The 19,229-nt window shown below is 42.6% G+C and overlaps 2 protein-coding genes across 10 annotated transcripts in view; one reads left to right on the top strand and one right to left on the bottom strand.

Annotated features, from left to right (window-relative positions):
• Positions 1-13,709, top strand: part of TBC1D8B (TBC1 domain family member 8B) — a 28,709-nt gene extending 15,000 nt beyond the window's left edge. The window contains exons 10-21 of one of the 3 annotated variants that reach the window (XM_059859156.1): positions 78-292; positions 746-863; positions 1,576-1,861; positions 3,143-3,272; positions 5,155-5,253; positions 6,382-6,450; positions 6,654-6,894; positions 7,560-7,625; positions 7,741-7,824; positions 8,667-8,723; positions 9,034-9,131; positions 11,244-13,709. In XM_059859156.1, coding sequence (XP_059715139.1) covers positions 78-292; positions 746-863; positions 1,576-1,861; positions 3,143-3,272; positions 5,155-5,253; positions 6,382-6,450; positions 6,654-6,894; positions 7,560-7,625; positions 7,741-7,824; positions 8,667-8,723; positions 9,034-9,131; positions 11,244-11,288 — 1,508 coding nt within the window. In that variant the 3' untranslated portion in view covers positions 11,289-13,709. Of the gene's footprint in view, positions 1-77; positions 293-745; positions 864-1,575; positions 1,862-3,142; positions 3,273-5,154; positions 5,254-6,381; positions 6,451-6,653; positions 6,895-7,559; positions 7,626-7,740; positions 7,825-8,666; positions 8,724-9,033; positions 9,132-9,449 lie in introns of those variants that run through there. The other 2 variants (XM_059859155.1, XR_009488257.1) reach the window with 2 other exon arrangements.
• A 465-nt stretch (positions 13,710-14,174) lies between these two features.
• PASD1 (PAS domain containing repressor 1) overlaps positions 14,175-19,229 on the bottom strand; it is a 54,805-nt gene continuing 49,750 nt past the window's right edge. For all 7 annotated transcript variants that reach the window (XM_059859163.1, XM_059859158.1, XM_059859157.1 and 4 more), the window contains one exon: positions 14,175-18,279. In XM_059859163.1, the coding sequence (XP_059715146.1) occupies positions 18,109-18,279 (171 nt within the window). In that variant the 3' untranslated portion in view covers positions 14,175-18,108. The remainder of the gene's footprint in view (positions 18,280-19,229) is intronic.

Genomic DNA, 19,229 nt, shown 5'->3' with positions numbered 1-19,229 from the left:
TTATACAAATTGCAAACAATCAAATTGCTGCTTTACTGTTGTCCTCTAATACTGTGCAATGCAATATGTATTGGCAGGTGCTGTAAATGATATGGCATCCAACCCTGGTTATTACACTGAGCTGGTGGAACAGTCCTTAGGAACGTGCACTTTGGCTACTGATGAAATTGAACGAGATTTACGTCGCTCCTTGCCTGAGCATCCTGCTTTTCAAAGTGACACAGGAATTTCTGCCCTCAGGAGAGTTCTTACAGCTTATGCATTCAGGAATCCACAAATTGGATATTGTCAGGTATAGCAGTTTTGCGAGTCTTAGTGTTGGTTGTTAAAATATTAGCTCATGATGGCAGTATGGTAGCGCCTGTAAAATCTGTCACAGAAATGTGGAATGGTTTCTTGCTTAGTGGTTCGCTCACTTTGCTTATTTCATGCCATTGTGTAAAATGAGTTTTTACATTGTACTTGGATTAGTTTATAAATGCTGTCATGTCCACTTCATATATGCATTTGCATTCTAACAAGACATATAGCACTTAAAAATATTTTTATGTACTTTAGATACTCTTTTCTGTATTTAATAACATAGAAGTAAAACTCTTGTCCTGGATATGGCTGTAGGTTATCCCAGCACTTTAAAAATGTGCTGTAAAGTGCTTTCAGAAATATAAATTCTAAGAAATAATACCAGTTATGTTTTCACCATATTTTCCTCCTAAATCTTTCCTTTCTTGTTTGAATGTTGCAGGCAATGAATATTCTGACATCAGTGCTTCTGCTGTATGCTAAAGAGGAGGAAGCATTCTGGCTTTTGGTTGCTGTGTGTGAAAGGATGCTCCCTGATTATTTCAATCGCCGAATCATTGGTAACATCCATCTGCTTTTTTATCTATCTTGAACTGAATGTCTGCCTATATTGAATGTCAGTGGTTATTCATTAAGAACAAATGTAAGGAATGAGCTGAAGACTGACCAGTGGAGAGAAACCATTGCATTTGTTTCAGTATTGTGAAATAGGAAATGGAGAACATCCCATGACTCTTCCTTAAATAGACGTGGATGTGATTTTCAGTTATTGTCAGCATTCTAGGCATAGCTATTCAGGAAATAGTCAGTTAGACTATTATACTGTTCTTTTGGAATTATAAGTGCAATTCATACTATTTATTTGAAACTTAGCCAGTTTAGATAAAGAAAAAGGAGTTACTTCAGGTCCAGACTTGGACTTTGATCTCATATGCAGTTCTTAGAGGTGTATATGTTACAAGAAAACGGGATGTGAAGTTTCTTTCTTGTTGCAGAGGGATTGTACTGGCTGTCAGGAGAGTCACTGGAAGCAGCCATGTACTCACCAAAGTGCCAATGCACTTCAAGCATGCCCAAGGCTCTGCCCCCAGGCATGGAGAGCACAGCTTCCTGCAGGGGGGAAGGAGCCAATGGCTCCATGCAGCTGGGCCTGTGTGTGCTTGTGCAACAGCGCTGTGCTAGGACAGGAACTTTGTTTCTGGCTGGTCCTCTGAGAAGTGTGCTTCTCTGTGTTAAGATTTGGGTGGTGGTTTTGTTATCCTTTCCCTGCAGGTGCCTTGGTAGATCAGGCAGTGTTTGAGGAGCTCATCAGGGTTCACCTGCCTCAGTTGACAGACCACATGACGGACATGACTTTTTTCTCCTCGGTCTCTCTCTCCTGGTTCCTTACCCTTTTTATCAGTGTGCTGCCAATTGAATGTGCAGTCAATGTGGTGGACTGTTTCTTCTATGATGGAATAAAGGCAATCTTGCAGCTGGGCCTTGCAGTGCTGGAATACAACATGGAGAAGTTACTCACTTGTAAGGATGATGCAGAAGCAGTCACTGTTCTCAACAGGTATCAGTGTAACTGTTACTCATTCAGGCTACTTAGCAGCTGCTATAATTGCACAAAGATAAGTCATTCTGAGGTAGCTGAGAAGACATCTAGCCAAGACTTCCAAAGGCTTCAAAGGAATTAGTGCTCATCTCAGGCTGAAATTTTGGAGAGGTGGCTGGAAAGTGGGGCTGGATCCTCTGAACATCCCATCCTAAGGTTCTACTAAAACCATAACTATTTTGTGAATTTTAAAGAAGAAGCTATGTGCTTTTAACCTTGAATTTGTACCATGTAGAGAAGGCAGATTGCCTTGATGAGAACATCTAAAGCCCATTATGGCTGTTCCAGACATCAGTTCAGGCATCAACTTACAGCAGCAAGTTCTTCAGCTTAGTTCTTGTAGTTCAGGCTGCTGAATCCTCTGCTGTTAATGGCTTAAAACAGAAATAAGACCAAAAAAATGTGACGAGCTCATCAGTCATGATGACATGTTTGTTCTGTGTTAGCAACGTGAAGTGTGCTTTTAACTGACTTTAAACTGTACTGCAAACAAAACTTGTACTGTTTTTTGTTCACTAACTAAATTCTCTTGCTGATGCTGTAGTTGTCTATCATGGAGTATTAGAACAGCAAAATTAACTGTTATAGCTGTTAACGAGTTATGACTGTTAAGAACTGATAATAAGAATTTCTGTTTAGTGAGGCTTTTACATGCTGCATGTTTGAATGGGGTAGGAACTACAGAATTATTGAAGAAAATGTAGTTTTTGATATGCGACCATGCAGTCTGGGGATTATTGTAAAATCTGGCTTCTCCACTGGATCTATTTAGGCTGGCTGTGTGGGTGAGCTAAACAGGTACAGATCAGGCATGTTTTTGTCTTATACATCTAGGGGAATTAGGATTGTCTTATTCACAGTTCAGGACAAACCTTTTTCTCTGTCCCAGTTAGTACAACTTTGCTAAATGAATTGGAAAACCAGGGGATTGCCATGTGGAAGGGACCTTGGAAAGAGTCTAGTTTGACTTCCCACTCAAAAGGGGATTGCTGCTAGCACTAGATCACATAAGCTCAGTCCTAAAAACTCCCAAGGCTAGAAGTTCTACAGCCTTCTCTGGGTGGGCAGTTCCAATGTTTGTGTATCTTTGTTACTGTTATAGCACATTTGTGCTACTGACTCTGATATTCTTTGTTTTTTCCCATTCTCTACTCGCTTTTTCTTCAGTAGATGCCAATGTTATTGTTTTGTTGTGATAAACTGCTTCCTGCTGATTTCTCATGTGTTTGCTTTGTGCAGATTTTTTGACAGTGTCACTAACAAAGACAGTCCTTTACCTCCAGCTGTGCAGCAGGGCTCCAACCTCAGTGACACAAAGAGTGACCATCCAAAAGTGGACATCACTGATCTGATCCGAGAGTCAAATGAAGTATGTGTTCTTGTGGGCATGTTTTTGCATCCTGTGCAGTGTTAGTGTTTCATGGGCTACTTTGAAACAGTGCAGTTGCATTGTACAAACTAGGGTAGAAACTCTGTCTGGATTGGTAGAAATTTGGCTTGTTACTTTGTTGAATTTTAAAATGTAGTTCAGTTTCATTCCTTTAACTCATGCACAAATGCAGATTCTTTGTCAGTCTAATCAGGCATGAAGAAGTCATGTTTACCTAGAGAATGGAAGACTGTATAACATTTTATCATATTAATTCAGATTTTCATTATATATTGTATGTATATTCTTACTAAGGCCATTGACCAATACCAGTGCTCAGAAGCCAGACCAGTGAATGAGTTACAATTCAGAGATGCAATTTCTCTCTGCTTCCATGTTGTTTCAAACCACAGGGATGCTGGTAGTGGTCTCCACAGGAACACAGAAAGACAGTTCTGGAAGAAAACTCAACAGCTTATCCAGTTCAGCTTCCTGTCCAGCATCCTCCCAGATCATCCTTTAAAAAGTCTAGTGTTGTTAAAACAGTTCCATAAAAGAAAATCTGCAAAAACTCTAGTTCATCATAGGGTTTGTCTGCCCATGTGGGAAAATACTGAGTTAATTTCTCTCGGATGTTCATAAAGCACTATTGAGGAGAGTTGGCTGTGGTTTTCTCCATAGCTCCTTGCTGCTGTTAGGTGGTTGTTCATCATTTACCTTTTCAAGTCTGGTCATAGAATCAGTTATAGAATAGTTTTGGTTGACAGGGGCTTTTAAAGACCACCTAATCCAACCCCCCTGAAGTGAGCAGGGACAGCTAGATCAGGCTGCTCAGTTGGAGTCCAGCCTCATCATGACTCTAAGTGAGAAGAATGAGTTTTAGCAGATTGCTCTCCTAAAAGGGAGATCTGTTCTTTTGCTAGGTTTAATACAACCAGTTCCTTTAACCTTTCATCAAAGTTAATGTCCTCAGACTCTTTTGTCTGTGTTGCAGTTTTTCATATCTTGTTTAAAGGGTATTGCTGATAAGGGGACAAACACACTGCAGGGGGAAAAGCTTCTGGAAGTCCTGCCTAATTTGGTTGTTTATAACTCATTTGTTCTCAAAGTTTGTTATTAGAAGCAGTTTTGCCCATGGTGCATGGTGGTCATGGTTAGGCCATGTCTTCCTGATTGCCCATGCTGCTGAAAAGTGTCAAAAAACTTACAGAAGAGAAGTTGAATCTATTGAATTTTTTCATAAAAGGAAATTTAATCGATTTGACATGGTCTTGATAAAGAATGTCCGGTTTTGATCAGCTGGTTTCTGTTTAGATTTTAATTGTTTAATAATTTGTTCCATGATTTCTCTGGTAATCTCTTTCTAGTTCTTGCCTCCTATCCCACTTTTCTTCAAAGATAAATGCATTTATTCACTCCAGTGCTCAGACACCTTTCATGTCCTTCAGAAATTACAGAGGTAGCCAGAAATGATTCAGAAATTACTTAGCTGATTTCTTAATTTCACTAGAGTGAACTTCAGTCTCTGAAAACATGCACATCTTAGACTTTGCTGCCTTGCAGAAGTAGTCACCATGTGATAACAGAGTTGGGTATAGAGCCAACACACAGTAAAATCCCTTCTTTTTTCTTCCCACACAGGGAACTACTCCAGTTTCTTCTTTGTCCATCGCTCTCTGAAACACTTTTAAACACCTTTTTAAAAGTTACACTGGTTAAGGAGAATGTTAGTGCTCTAATAAATTATTTTTTCCTCAGATTTTCTGTGATCTTCCTTTGTGTCCATGTCTATATTGTGCTTATTAGATGCAAGAGAGACAAAGGTACTTGTTTAGATTGTCTCCCAGCAGCTGACTGCATGGACTGGTGCTTTTCTCCTCAGAGATACGGTGATATTCGCTATGAGGACGTGGAGAGCTTGCGCTGCAGGAACAGGCTTTATGTGATCCAGACCCTGGAAGCTACGACCAAGCAAAATGTGGTGAGTGACTTGCAAGAGTTTCAGCCTTCTCCCTGATAAAATCCATGCCCTTTTGGAAGGTGCTGAGAAGAGCTGCAGTTTCCAGGCCAAATAGATGATTTTATACTGAACCCCCTCATGTCTGCAGGGTGTCTGTTAACTGAGGCTTGGCCTGTGATGTTTTCAGGCTGTAAATCACAGCATGACCTTCTGGTGTCCTTACAAGTAGCACCATTGCCAACCACTTCAAAAGGCTGGTGCATCTCTCACACTTTGTGTGGATTGGAACAGGCTGACCTATATTTCTATCTTCTGATGTTAATACTGTTCTCTTAGAGGCATAGAGCACCATACAGTAAAACAATTAAGCACCTGCATTTTTACTCCAGGAAGCAGCACTGAAGAGGTTATTGTAGTGCATTCAACAGGGGTTGCTTTTTGTCTGTGTTGTGTGTGAATGTCTGGTAATGTGGCAGCTCTCTATCTGCCTATCTCATCCTTTCAATTCAGACTGCTCAGTGAAGGTGGAGGTTGTGACGAGCTTCCTTTGTTTGCCTGTTTTCTGCAGTGGCTCATTTCCAATACCTGATGATAATATTAGTCTGTCCACCACCTAGTGCTGCTTTCTGTAGTAAATGTGGCTTGTAGCAACTGAAACTAAATGCTGGTGGTTATGCTAAGATGGTATTGTTGTATTTAATTTCACAAAACATACATAATGTAAAGGTAGAAGCTAGTCTTACAGCAAACTTTGTTTTTTAAAAGCTATGAGCAATTTTTTTTTATTTAAAAAAAATGAGGATTCAGCTTCACTGTTGGGAGCTGAACATGCATTTGCCCATTCAAAGGAAGCTATATGTTATGTCATTATAAATAATTGAGTTTTGTCTCCTGGGTTTCATAGTGTAGGCTCCATGTACGTTAGTAACGTGACTAACCTTAAGCTTGTCTTTTTTTTTTTTTTTTTAGATATTATTTATTTTAATCTATAATCTTCTGATCACTTTTTAAAAGAAGTGCTATTCTAGTTGTAACATGCCAAAGCCTGGAATATGCAAACAGTGTCTCTTAATGTAATGTTAAGTCTCCCATAATGTTATTCCTAAGAGGGAGGACACATTAATGAATTTTTTTTCGACTTTGTTCCAGCTACGTGTTGTGTCTCAAGAAGTAAAATTCAGTCCTAGTGATCTTGAAGAGCTTTATGAATTATTCAAGGTAATGTGCCATTTTCCTCACTTACCAAACAGGCGTCTTAACAGTAGACTTTGAAATGGTTTTAGTGAATGGAGATAAAGGTTGGACTCAATATATGTTTTACATGCCAGCTGTACTGCTCATTATATAGTTAACTCCTCACATCTTTCCCCCAGAGAGACTTGTTGTTTCCTGAAACCTAATGTTTTATCTTTGCTTTGCAGAAGGAGCATTTTCTTTCCTGTTACTGGAGTGTAAATAGTCCTGTGCTGCAGCACCATGATGCCAGCCTGCCCTACCTTGAGCAGTACCGGATTGATTGCCAGCAGTTCAGGGTTCTCTGCCACCTCCTGAGCCCCTGGTCACACTGTGCCAACAGAGACTCTCTGGCTCTCTGGACATTCCGACTGATGGATGAGAGTTCCAACTGCCTTATAAACTTCAAACAATTTGCCTGTGTTCTTGGTATGGCAGCAAAACATACATGAGCACATTCACAAGGCTCCTGGGAGCAGTCCTGGGGTGTATCACCTTCCATACTCTATACAAAAAGCTGAGGAGATTTAGTCTCTTAACACAGGGTCAAATAATGTGATTTTTATTGCAGGCAGAATAGTTTCCTCTTGGAGATTAAATTTAAATATGGCTTGGCCATCAATATATCCACAAATGAAGAATGGTCTGATCTCATGCCCAGCCTGTTTGGTTTATGATAAATCTTCATACTAAGTAATCTTTTACACTGATTGTGCAGGATGACCAATGCCTTATTCCTCTGGAAAATGGAAAGTATTCTTGGCTCACTGCTCTCTTTTTTTCATCTTGTTTTCAAAGTGGTATGTTCAGGAAACAAAAATTTAAGGGAAATGCTGAGACATTAGTGCTTTATTTCTTTTGGTGCTGTCGTTTTATTTTAGTAAGTCATAGACATTATTAGTGTTCTTTCATCAGTGTAGGCTAACCCCAGGCTCAGCCACAGGTGATAGAGCTTTCTTTAAGCTTCATATCTAATTATACTCCCTGTAAGGTAGGGCACATGTCCAGTTCCAATCTCTGGGTTGTATTTGTTTAAGTTGAGAGAGTGTTATAAAGTTTGGTCCAGTTGAATAGACTGTCCTTTCCCCTAACAGATACGATGTATAATGGAAGCTTCACTGACAAACTCAAGTTTCTTTTTAAGTTGCACATCCCTCCAGGTAAGTGAGAAACAGTGACATTTGGGGGGAGCTGTCTTTGGGTTTTGTCATCATTATCGCTGCTTTGGTAATGCCTGGACTCCATGAACCCACTTTATTTAATTATTTGTTGCAGCTTTTACTGAAGTAGAATCTCTAAGCCCTTCCAAAGGGGATGATCTTTCAAAAGAAGAACTGATGCACTTCAGCCAGCTCAATGGTAAGCTCCAGAGTGTGAGGTTTTGCCTGCAGAATACTAGAAGAAATCTATTAATTATCCTGTGAAAAATGGGGAGCATTCTTCTGAAAACGAGTAAATCCAGTAAATCATATCCCTGTTCACAGAATCCCTTGTGAAGATCTTCTGTAGATAGTTACAACTTAATAAACTTGTGCAGAAGTTGTGGATAGCTCATCTGATGGTTGAATTCAAAGGCCCCTGAGTGTTTACATGGAAATAGGGGAGTGTATTTGGTTGGCATTTGTCAGCATTGTGGGCAGCCTGCTGCAGTGTTGAAGTGATGGCTGTTTTCATTTCTCATCCTGAGCCTAAAGGAATGGTATTTTCTGCCTCAAAAATTAAAATACCAAATCCACACTTACTTTGAGGCGCGTGTTTCATAATTCTTTGCTTTCATTTTAGACCAAGTGAGCTGAAAAAGCTTTAGTAAATTTATGGAGTTGATAAAATAATCTGTTTCAAATACTTTTGAAGCCTGTGGAATTTTTATAGGGAAGACAGATCCCTTTTTAATTTTTTTTTTATCTGCCTAAAGTAGACAATATATAGGTGCTGTTCCTGCTGCTCTTCAAGTCGTGCACCATGAACATATACAGATTATTTAATTAATAGCAGTTTCATTGGTGATCTTCTGCCTCACAGTGGCTTCTGTTTTTATAGAAAGTATGCAGATTTTACCATGTGGTTTCTTCTTGACCTAATCTATGCTGAGAACATTGAGGGTCTTGTGCCTTAAGGAAGGAATTTTTGATAAGGGAAATGAAACATTGGTCCTCTTTTCTGAAATAAGTAACTTCATTTCTTTTCCCCCTAAATTGTAGTTTCATCTGTTGGGGATAATCTTGAAAGTGGTTCTCTGAAGAGCAGCCCAGAAAAAGGTAAAAGAATCCTGGTGGCACATTTGGTAACTGTGTCTTTTGGGGGAGTAGAGCTGGGAAAGTGTGTGGTGACAGAGTATATTAAGTAACATGAACCTTAGCGTGCTGCTAATGTTCTGTCCTCTTATGTAAGTGTAGTCATGGGAGCAAAAGGGCAAAAGTATTGGTCCTCTGTAAGTCCTTGGCCCCACCACTCAGTTGAGAAGGAATGACATTGAAGATGCCAGTTCTTTTGCTTATCATCCCTCATGGAAATATCTCAGTTCTTGTTTGTTCACTTTTTTTTTTCCACTTCTTCCATTTCAAAAAGGGAAGGGGAAGGTTGACATTCAGGCATATCTGAAGCAATGGCAAGATGAACTTCTTAAAAAAGAAGAAAATGTAAAGGATTTGCCAAGAATGAATCAGGTAATCTGTTTGAGTCCTATTTAAGTCTATTTTAGGACCCTTTAAGTCCTATTACAACCTTTCTGAAGGATTTGTAGGATCCCTTTAATTTCAAACTTCACATCAGTCATTAGACTGTGGCTTTTTAAACTGCTGTAATGTACCAAGAGAGGGACTGTGAGACACACACAGGTTTCTCAGGGCTAGTCCAGGCTGTCTTCAGAGCAGCTGCACCAGGTGCCAGGCAACCCCAGGCACTGGACTGAGAATACAACAGGCAGTGAAACAGAGCAGCTGTGTTGGTCTTCTCTGAGCAGTCTCCTCTGTATCTCTCTGTAGTCTCAGTTCATCCAGTTCTCAAAAACTCTCTACAATCTGTTCCATGGGGATCCTGAGGAGGAGCTCTTGTATCGGGCTATTGCCGTGGTGACCAGCCTCCTGCTGAAAATGGAAGAAGTTGGCAGAAGGCTGCAGAGTCCCATGTCACCTGTCAGAAGTCCAGCTGCTGTTACAGAAGTGGCTGCTGAAGTGCCCAGAGAGATGCAGGAGGAAAGCAGCTCTGCGCAGACTGAAGGCAGTAGAGCACAGGGTTTGGAAGGGAACCATGAATGGTCTTTTGCCTTTGAACAGATTCTGGCATCCTTATTAAATGAGCCAGCCTTTGTGAGATTTTTTGAAAAACCTCATGACATAAAAGCTAAAATAGAGAGTGCTAAAAATTTACAACTTAAAGCAAGAACTAGAGTGTAATTTTCTTTACATTTGACTCTGAATTAATCACATAAAGTGCTTACAAATGAAGGCTGTAACTATGGAAATCAAGTCTGGTGTTGACATAGGAAATTAAGTTTGAAGAATTAGCTTCAAGTATCAGATTACTGGTATCTAATGTAAATAAAAATAGTTTGAAGCACAGTCACTTTCTTGCATTGTTCATAAGTTTCACTCCAAAATAGGGACTGACGGATGAACTGCCTTTACCATGTTATTAAAACATGCAGCATTGCTTGGAGATACTGGATGTGTACCTGTTGCAAACCTGTCTGAATCACTGTTACAGTAGGTGTTCTCCAGGTTCTTTTTTATTACTCTAATAAAAGGAATTACTTTTACCCATTTTCACTTAAAAGGAGTGTCAACAGCTTGGAGGTTGTCTTCCACATTAATAAGTTATTTCCAAATTGCTTGTGGACTGGGGCCAAAGCAGGGTGAAGACTAAGAACAGAGGCTGTGATAACATGACAGGACCATGATATTAGAAAAGGAAGTGGCTCTGCTCACAATTCCTCTGTTTTGATGTTACCCATGGGTCTGGACTCTAGTGGATTCCAGCTCCTCTTTCCCATTTTCATACCAATCTTCCTACAATGAAAAGGTGAAAAGGATGGAAGCTTATTTGGTCATCCAGGCTGCACAAGGATGCAGAAACTAATACTGATTGTTTAAAATCAAGGGAAAGCAGTGGCTAAATCTGACCACATGGTGGTTGTAGTTTATCTGGCAAGAGGAACCATTATTGGCTTCTTGGGAGCATGTTGATGAAATGTGGAGTTTTGCTGGTGTTTGGAAAGCCCAAACACAGGCTGTATGTAGCTGAGTGTTGACTATTGAGCTGCTTAGGGAGAGATTGCAGTTGCTTCTTTGCCTACCCTGAGTCCATATCTCAACCCAGTAATTACTATTGCTTTTCTATAGCACTCTGGATTGTTGCTGCTGTAATGTTTTCCCTCTGTCAGGATTCAAGGCAACGAGAAAATCCCCTTGAATCTGAATTGAATTTTTTAATATATAAAATATGATGTAGTAGACATCCTGTGGAGGAAAGCTCTGCCAGTGTAAAAGCTGAGAAATTTTGCCCTTGAATCTTTGGTGGCTGATGCTGGAAGGAATTTAGAGAAGGAGGGTAAGAGCTTATATTTTAACAACAGCAAAGTAAGTGGGAGTCTTGCTAAACTAGTTGAAAACATCTGTTTCCAAAGCCTGTATGACAATCTTTCTCTGCAGAGCAGCGTTATTTTTATACTGTGCATGTTTTTTAAAGAAGCAGAATGGGGATGATGGTATATTTCAGAGGCTTTTTGTGCAATACTAGTGTGAATGAAGAATAAAACAAATTTCTGATTTGTGTTACAGGCACTTTGTGAAATGCCATCATTGCAGTTGGTGTTGAATTTATGAATTATGTCTTACACTCTCCTCAATACTCTCAGGTATTAATGTAAAATAAAGTTTTACTGAAGGAGTCCAAAAGCTATATCATATATATGGAGAATGAGGAAGCTTTTTTCAGAAGCCTTCACAAAGTAATTGCAGTTGATACAATATACTGCTGATTTGTATTTTTATGTATAAAATAAAAAACCTGCATTTATCCATTTAGGGCCATACTGTATTACTTTTAAAAAATATTTTCACAAAGTTGTTCAGAAATACAAAGCAGATGATGTTTTTCTAGTCCAGGATGTACCCAGATAAGGTTTGATCAGTGAGTAATTTTGCAAATAGCCATGATGAAATTAATGGAGCCTCATGAGAACAGGTACAACTGCCCATTACCAAAAGCTTTTGTAGGTTCATGAGAGAAACTGTTTATGTCAACAAGTAGTTAAAGCTGTAAACTATTTGCTAATGAAAGTAACAGAGATATGAAAGTCTTAAAACTCAAGGACTTTTTTGATTGGGAGCCAAGATGTGAAGATCTAAGTGCAGAAGAAGGTGAAGGAACTTGCAAAGTACAACAACCTTCTGTTGTTACCTGGTTGTAGAAAGGTGCTCAGTCTGTACAATGCCCTTTTCTATTAGTGCCCACCCAAGAGACTGTAGAGCCTTTGGCAGCTGGGTAGTAGCTCTTGTCAGCTGTCATAGCCATGTATGAAGAGCATATATAGCAAAATAGATTTAAGGTAATGATGTAGGGGGGGACACTAACTTTTATTAACTGCATGGATTTTTTGGTTAAATTTATTTATATTTTTTCCCAAAAGGGATGGTGTCTTTAAATTGTTCCTGTAATACAGCTGCAGGCTGATCCAGGAAGATTAGTCACAGTGTCCAGGCATCCAGTCTCAGCAGGATGGAGGATGGAGTGAGGTCACTTCCAATAGGCTGGCAGCACTCAGGCAATGGCCCAGCTGGCAGGTTCTTCCTTTTGGAACCTCTGGATCATGGGCTGATTGTCTGGGGAGATGTACATGTAGCAAGTGCCAATGATTTCCAGGGAGCGTAACCCAGAGGTGCATTTGCTGAGCTACTTCCTCAGTGCACCATAAGCTGAGCTCTGCTTGTGACAGAGGAGCTCTGGAGTTAGTGTCTAGCTTCTTTCCTTCCCTTTCCTATTCCAGCTCATTCCATCCCTATTCCAGGCAGGCTGGCTAACAAATAGATGCAGGTTTAGCTGGGACTGGTGGAGCTAGAGCAACAGCAGCTCGTTCCCTTCCTTCACTCCTGGAGAGTGATGCCTTGACTTGAAAGCCCTGCACAGTCAGGGACAGAGATCCCTGTGCTGTGCTGCTTCTTGGCCAGGTGAAATTGGTGGTACAGAGATGGCCCCAGACTCCCATCACATCACCTGAGGGTGCTGGGTGTGCACATGAACAGGAAGCAGCTTGGTTAATTGAATTGTTGTGTCATTTCACTCACCTGTGTTACTTTTTTTCTGTAAGTTTCCATGAAGATTTCCACCTTTATTTTCAGGTTTGGTCATAGGAAATAAGTGAAGGTGCATCATTCAGTACAAAATAGACAGCTGTATATTGCTACAACTACTGGTGCTGTTTGTCCAGCTTGACAATTGCAGTCCCTGCTGCAGTGTGACTTGGCAGCTGTGTCATGGTCACCCCTGCCGTGGGGGACACTGCACAGTCCCTGCTTGTGGCTGGGCCATTGTTGCTGTGTGCTAGGATGCCTTTTGTCAGAGCTAGCCAGTAGCCTGGGGACAGCCAGCAGAGCTGGGATGTATGGAATGTACTGGAATGTGCTCTGGAGCCTGACTGCTCCCTGTGCTCTGGGTGACCAGTGACAGCCCTGACCCCCACAAGGAACTGGCTGCTTGGCCTCTGTGTGCCAGCTCAGGGCTTGGCCAGGTGAGGGGAGGGAATAGCTCAAATAATAAAAATACCAGCTTTTTCCACCATGGGGGACAACTGATGGTAATTAAACCGGTGGCATTTTCCAGGACATGGAAGTGGCTGCTGCCATGTGATACAGAATAATCACTTTCTGTTTCCATCCATTTCTAAAACAAGCCACTTGTTCATCACTCTAATGGCTAAATAATAATGTAATTTTAGAAGAGTTTGCTACCCTAGTGACTAAGAAATTGCTGTGTGTTGATTTTATCAGAAGTTTCTCATCCAATTGTACCATACAAGGTTCTTGATTGTGATTGCTGTTGTTATCTGGACTAAAACAGAAGGAAATACTCTGATTTGTTTCCAGAAAAAGAGGCATTTTGTCTTTTTTGCTATAGCTTTGTCACTTTACCAAGACGGCAGCACATGTTTGTGTTGACAGATTGGCTTTTATACAATGTATTGTATGCAGAGATACTGTAAGACAAATGGGGTGTTAAATAAAATATTGTTTCCCTTAAGTAAAAAACCCCTGTGTTTGAGGCATTATTATTTCCTGTGATGGCCTGCTGTGGAAGTTCCTTCAATGGAACAGTGTTGGTCCTGTTAAAGCCACATTTAGTCAGTGCTTTGCAAAACAAGGAGCAAGCCAAAGCCCCTGCTGGGACAGCAGCCTCCCAGAAGAGGAGGAAAAAGGGAGACCTGGATTTTGAAGCCGGATCTGGCTTCAGTGCTGAGCTGCTGAGTACTGGCTCTTGCTTTGTCCATCCAAATTGAAACACAGTGTGCAGACCCTTTCTAATTTATGTGTTGCTCCTATTGCCTCTGGCACTGGTCACGGAAATCCCAGTCCTTGTCCTGAGCCCCATCCCTTCAGCTGTCCATGCACATGGACACAATGGCTGCTGCTCTTGTCTCTCCTGGAGAGCAGGGATCAGACCCTGATTCCTAACAGACCCACACCACCCAGGGAATAACAAGAGTACATAGTGTGTAAGAGGTCCTACAAGTATTATTTTATTTCTTCTTAATTTTTTTTTAAATACTATGTACAATCTGTTTAAAGCTTGTCAAAATGCATGGGCTCCCATTCAATGGAGCTGTGCAGGGACATAGATTCAAAACAAGAATAAAATCTTTACTGTTCATCTTCATAAGACACTTACTTTTTCCCATTACAAAATACTTTAAAGAATAGTAACATTTATAAATGTATTTATATTCAACATCATATAAAATAAACCAAGATTTATACTCAATTCTAGAGTTTTTCTTATTTTCTTTTTTTTTTCTTGCATGGACTATATACAATATATACAGTAACTCCTCATTGTGTTTGTCAAATCAGCCTGATTATACCCACCAGGCTTTAGCTTATATGTACAAATATGCTAAAAGTGCAAGACTTTATTATTTAAAGCTGCCTGTGTTTTCAGAGGTCTGGAATTGTGTGGCCTATATATATTTATATGTAGATATACATCTGCATACATATAAATGTACATTAAAAATATGTATATCTATATATAGCTATGGTATATAGGTACTTGTGTACTAGAAAACCTCAGAACATTTATGACTGATAGGTCAACACCGACACTGGAGGCCAACCCTGCTGCCATCAGTCACGTCCCTGCCCTCTGCTCATCACCAACAAGTCACACTTTTGTTTTCTTGTAGGAGGCTGGGGGAGTATGAACCAAACCCACCAGCAACCCTCAATTCCAAATGAGTCATAAAAGCACAGGTCATAGCTAACACCGAGGTAAACACATACAAATCAACCTGAATAAAGAGATCTTTTATCCATCTGTTTTTTGAGAGTGACAATATAAGGCAAAACCCCCCTGGCCCTGACTCAGCCTTGCCCTTGGCTGGAGGCAGACTGAGCAAAGACCAAGCAAGCCCCAGAAAGGGTCGGTGGGATTTTGTCCTTTGGAACATGTTGAGAAAACAAGGCCCTACCCTGAGGCAGTGCCTGGGACTGTGCAGCCCCCACCCACCAGCAGTGAGGCCAGTGGCTGGGGGGGCTCTGAGAATAAGGGGGGCACGTGATAAAGTGCATTTTTAGGTCTCTGGTTTTAGCAAGGCTGGTCTAACATGTAAACATCCTCACCAAGCTCCTGTGCTCCTCGCTGGGAGCTGTGAGCCGGGGCTGTGCCCCAGCCCTCTGTCCCTGCAGCCCAGGGCTGCCATCAGCAGGGCTGTGCCCAGGGCATGGCCCTGTCTGGCACACCCACCACCCCCCACCTCCCCCAGAACCCCTTCCCAACCCTATTTTTTTTTTTGGACTCACTGTCAAAGCCACAGCAATGCCAGAAAACTGCTCTGCCTTAACTACCAAGCCCTGTTAAAAAATACACCCCTCAAGGCCCTGACCCCAACCACCCCCACCTCTGAGATCTGTGTGACTGCCACCTGCCATGGCTGGGCTGTGTGGTGGTGGGACACTGCAGACCAGCCATGGGGATGTGTTGGGGTGATGCAGGTTTAACGGGGAAGCCAGGGAAATCACAGCCTTTCCCTCCAGCCAGCCTCCCTGTGCCACAAACTGTGCAATGCTGGAGCCCTGACACAGATATAAATGTTTGCCTCCCCTCTAACGTTACGTGCCAAGGCTATGGTGGAAAAAAATCCCACAAACAAATCCAAAAAATACAACCCCCTCCTAATGCATCCTCATGAGCAACCCAGCTGCCTTAGAATGGGGAAAGGGGTACCCTAAAACTAAGAGTGCTTTAAAAAGAGCTATTTCCTACCCTGAAGGCTCTGTGCTGGCCCTTCCTGCAGAACAAATCTGCAGAGCAGGAAAGCCCCAGGTGTTCATATTTCAGCCCCAGATTGCCCCACAAAGGCAAGTGTTCCAAATCCCAGTACCAGCAGTGAGGTGGCCCTGGCCTGTGGCTCTGCTGTAGCCACGATTTCTTGTCCTGGTTTGAAATGGAGGGCCTGGCTCAGACTGTGTCCAAGAGCAGCTGCTTGGCTGCCCAGCACCCAGGGGCTGCCTGTGCTGTGTGGGCAGGGGCCCAGCCAGGGTCTGTGCTGACAAGGCATGAGCCCTGAGACTGGACACAGGCTGCTGGGCATCTCATTGCCTCCATTCTGAGGCCAGCCACATTCCCCAGCATGCTGCATGTGGCCAGCTCTGAACCCAGGATCCCTGGTAGCCCTGGGAGCTGTGCATTCACTGTCCCTGTCAAAGCTAACCCATGCAGCTGCTTTTGCTCAAGGGAGGGGACCCATGAATAGCCAGGGGTTGGCACAGCTTTTGTTTACAAATCCACCTCTGCCCTGGCCAAAACACCAAAGCACCCTAGGGCCTTGCACCAGTCCCTGAAAGCTCCTGGCTGACCCCAGCTCCAGCAGCCTGTCCTCCCACTGCCACTCCCTCAGGAAATGTGGCACAGCAAAACCCCATCCCCTTCCCCAGGAGGAACTGCTGGGAACAGCTCCTGGAGCACCAGGGGAGCCCTGCTGTGCCCTTTTCTTAAACACAGGGCTACTGGCAGCTGCTTGTGCCAAAAGCTGCCCCACCAGTAACATCAGGAACACCAGCTGCTGCAGTGCTGCAAGGGCCCAGAAAGAGGCTTGCTGAAGGAAAAGAAGGAAACAAAAAAAACCCCAAAACACCATATTAAAAAAAAAAAAAAGGCAAAACCAAGCATTCTTCACTTGGTTTCAACAGACATTAGGAACTAAACATTTGGAACTAACTCCTCCCTAAACCTTGCTCTGTCTGCCAGCTAGAGCTTTACTGCTAGATGGACTGGTCCTAACTAACCACTGCCTTCACTGCCTCACAAAGTTTACAGTAATGGCCAAACTCATCTACATTTGGGCTCTAACAGTGCCCAAAGTTAGTACTCAGCTACTAACACTCCAAAAATGTACTCTTAAATTTTTCCTTTGGAAAGACACAAACAGTAGGGACACTTAACTATACACCCACTGAGGAATAAACTGGCTTTTCAATTCATAAATATAAACTTACAGTTAAAAAGTGACAATTTACAAAAATACAATTTATTGCTGACCCTATGGGCTTGTAACATCGTGTGTTGTGATTACACATTTTGGGTTTGCCAAATTGAAATATGACCTAGCAAAACCACAAAGTTTGCTGTCATATGCTGTTTTATGCATGTTTGTTTGTTTTTATGAACAGAAACATTTACAACTACATCACTTGAAACAAAAAAAAAAAGGAGTAAAGATTCTTTGTCTGTAACCTGAAAAATATTTGGCTACAGGGAGTAAAAACCATACAAATTTATCTTCACTTGTTAACCAAAAATAAAACACGACAAATATTGAACTAACTGCGATGTGAGCTGGTATAACAACAGTAAGAAATTCAGGCAAAAGTGGTGTTATGTAAATTAGCAGCATTATCCAAACTCCTGGAAAAAAAACCTGCGGGACTGAGGTATAGAAAAAGGAAAAAGAATTCACAATGGACCTACTACAGCAAAACGAGTTATGTACACGGTAATCCAATGGTGTCCTGCGGACTGGTACAGTCTATGTGCTTCAAATGCTGGGCTTAAATTCACAGTGACTTTCAGCATTGAAGTCCTGAATGGAAAAAGGTTTTTTTCCATTGCAAACCGAGCTTCATGACGGCCTGATACCTCCCCTCTCTGCAGCAAGAAGGCGCCACTTCCAGTGGCACCACGGCGCTGGGCCAGGGCACACCTGCTGCTGGAACGGCATCATGGAATACATTCCATGCATCTGGCTGCATGGCAATCCCACCAAACCAGGCCCCTGCAGCCATGCATCCCTGTCAGAGACCATCAATCCCTGCAGGCACCACCTCCCCACGGAGCCCGACCTCTCCTGTGCCGTGCTCTGATGGCGCCGTGCTCTCCCGCGCGCGCCGGGCGTGCCGGCTGCAGCCGTGTGCTCCTTGTCCCCAGAAGTGACTCTCAGGGCAGCTGCATCTCGGGCAGGTCAGGCAGGTTGCAGGGCTGGCCCTGCGTGTGGTGGCTCTGCTGCTGTGGGTGCAGGAAGTAGCTCAAGGGGTTCTGCTGCGGGGTGTGGGGTGTCTGGAAAATGCGCTGTGTCGGAGCCCCAGGCACCAGCTCAGGACCCTGCATCTGTTGGGAGACACAAACCTGAGCAGTCAGACCTGCCCCATCACCCAGCTGTCCCTCTCTTGCTGCAGGGCTGATGCTGAGACTCATGCCCCAGAGTGTGTGCACCAAGTCCTAAACTTGAGGGTACGAGCTGTGCCCCTCAGGATGCTGCTGCTGTCAGCAAAACCAACAATGCCTGGAGAGCACAGACCCATCTGTCCTAACAGGCTCCTGGGGAGCCCAGCAGGAATGGAGACCTCCAAAAGCTACTTGGAGGTACAATCTGCAGGATGTGCAACTTTAATCTTTCACAGGAAAAATCTTAAGACAACGAAGGAAGAGGTCCTAGAGTAACCATGTACCCACCATGGCTGGTACCTCAGAGACCTGGACTTGCTGTTTCACCCCCTGTTAAAGGCACTGTTCATCAAACTCTGGTTTGCTGTGGCCCTGGAGATATTTATCTGTTCCAGCATCATTGTTCTGGTGTCCACACTGCTGGTCCTCAGGACAGCAATGCAGCCCATGAGGACACAGGGACAGCTCCTGCCCACATTTCCCAACAACAGTGGTTAATTTCTCACTTTAAATCCAGTCCTGCTGTGTGGCTGCTTTCAGCTGAACTTCCTCCTCTTGCTTTCTTTTCTATCTTTGCCTGGAGGACTGTAACTTAACCTCTGCCATCCAGGCAAGGCTTGGAGAGTGTGTTACTGACGAATTATTAGTTTCAACAACCCCTTTCCTTGGTGGTGTCACTAGTTCAGCATGTACTGATGTAAACTGTGTGCTAAAAAACCAAAATCAGCTTGTCCCGAGATGTGTGTTGTGAAATACCCTTTTTTAAAAGGAAAGCTGTGATGGCAGCTGATAAAAGCCTTGCTCTGATGAGCTATAACAGCAGGAGGTATGTTTTCCAAAGACCTTCTTTTTTATAATTTTTCATTACTACAGCAAGCTTCCCACCAGAGCTC

The sequence above is a fragment of the Haemorhous mexicanus genome, chromosome 14 (assembly GCF_027477595.1).
Source record: "Haemorhous mexicanus isolate bHaeMex1 chromosome 14, bHaeMex1.pri, whole genome shotgun sequence".
Classification (NCBI taxonomy): Eukaryota; Metazoa; Chordata; class Aves; order Passeriformes; family Fringillidae; genus Haemorhous; species Haemorhous mexicanus.
This window is presented reverse-complemented; position numbering and strand designations above follow the sequence as displayed.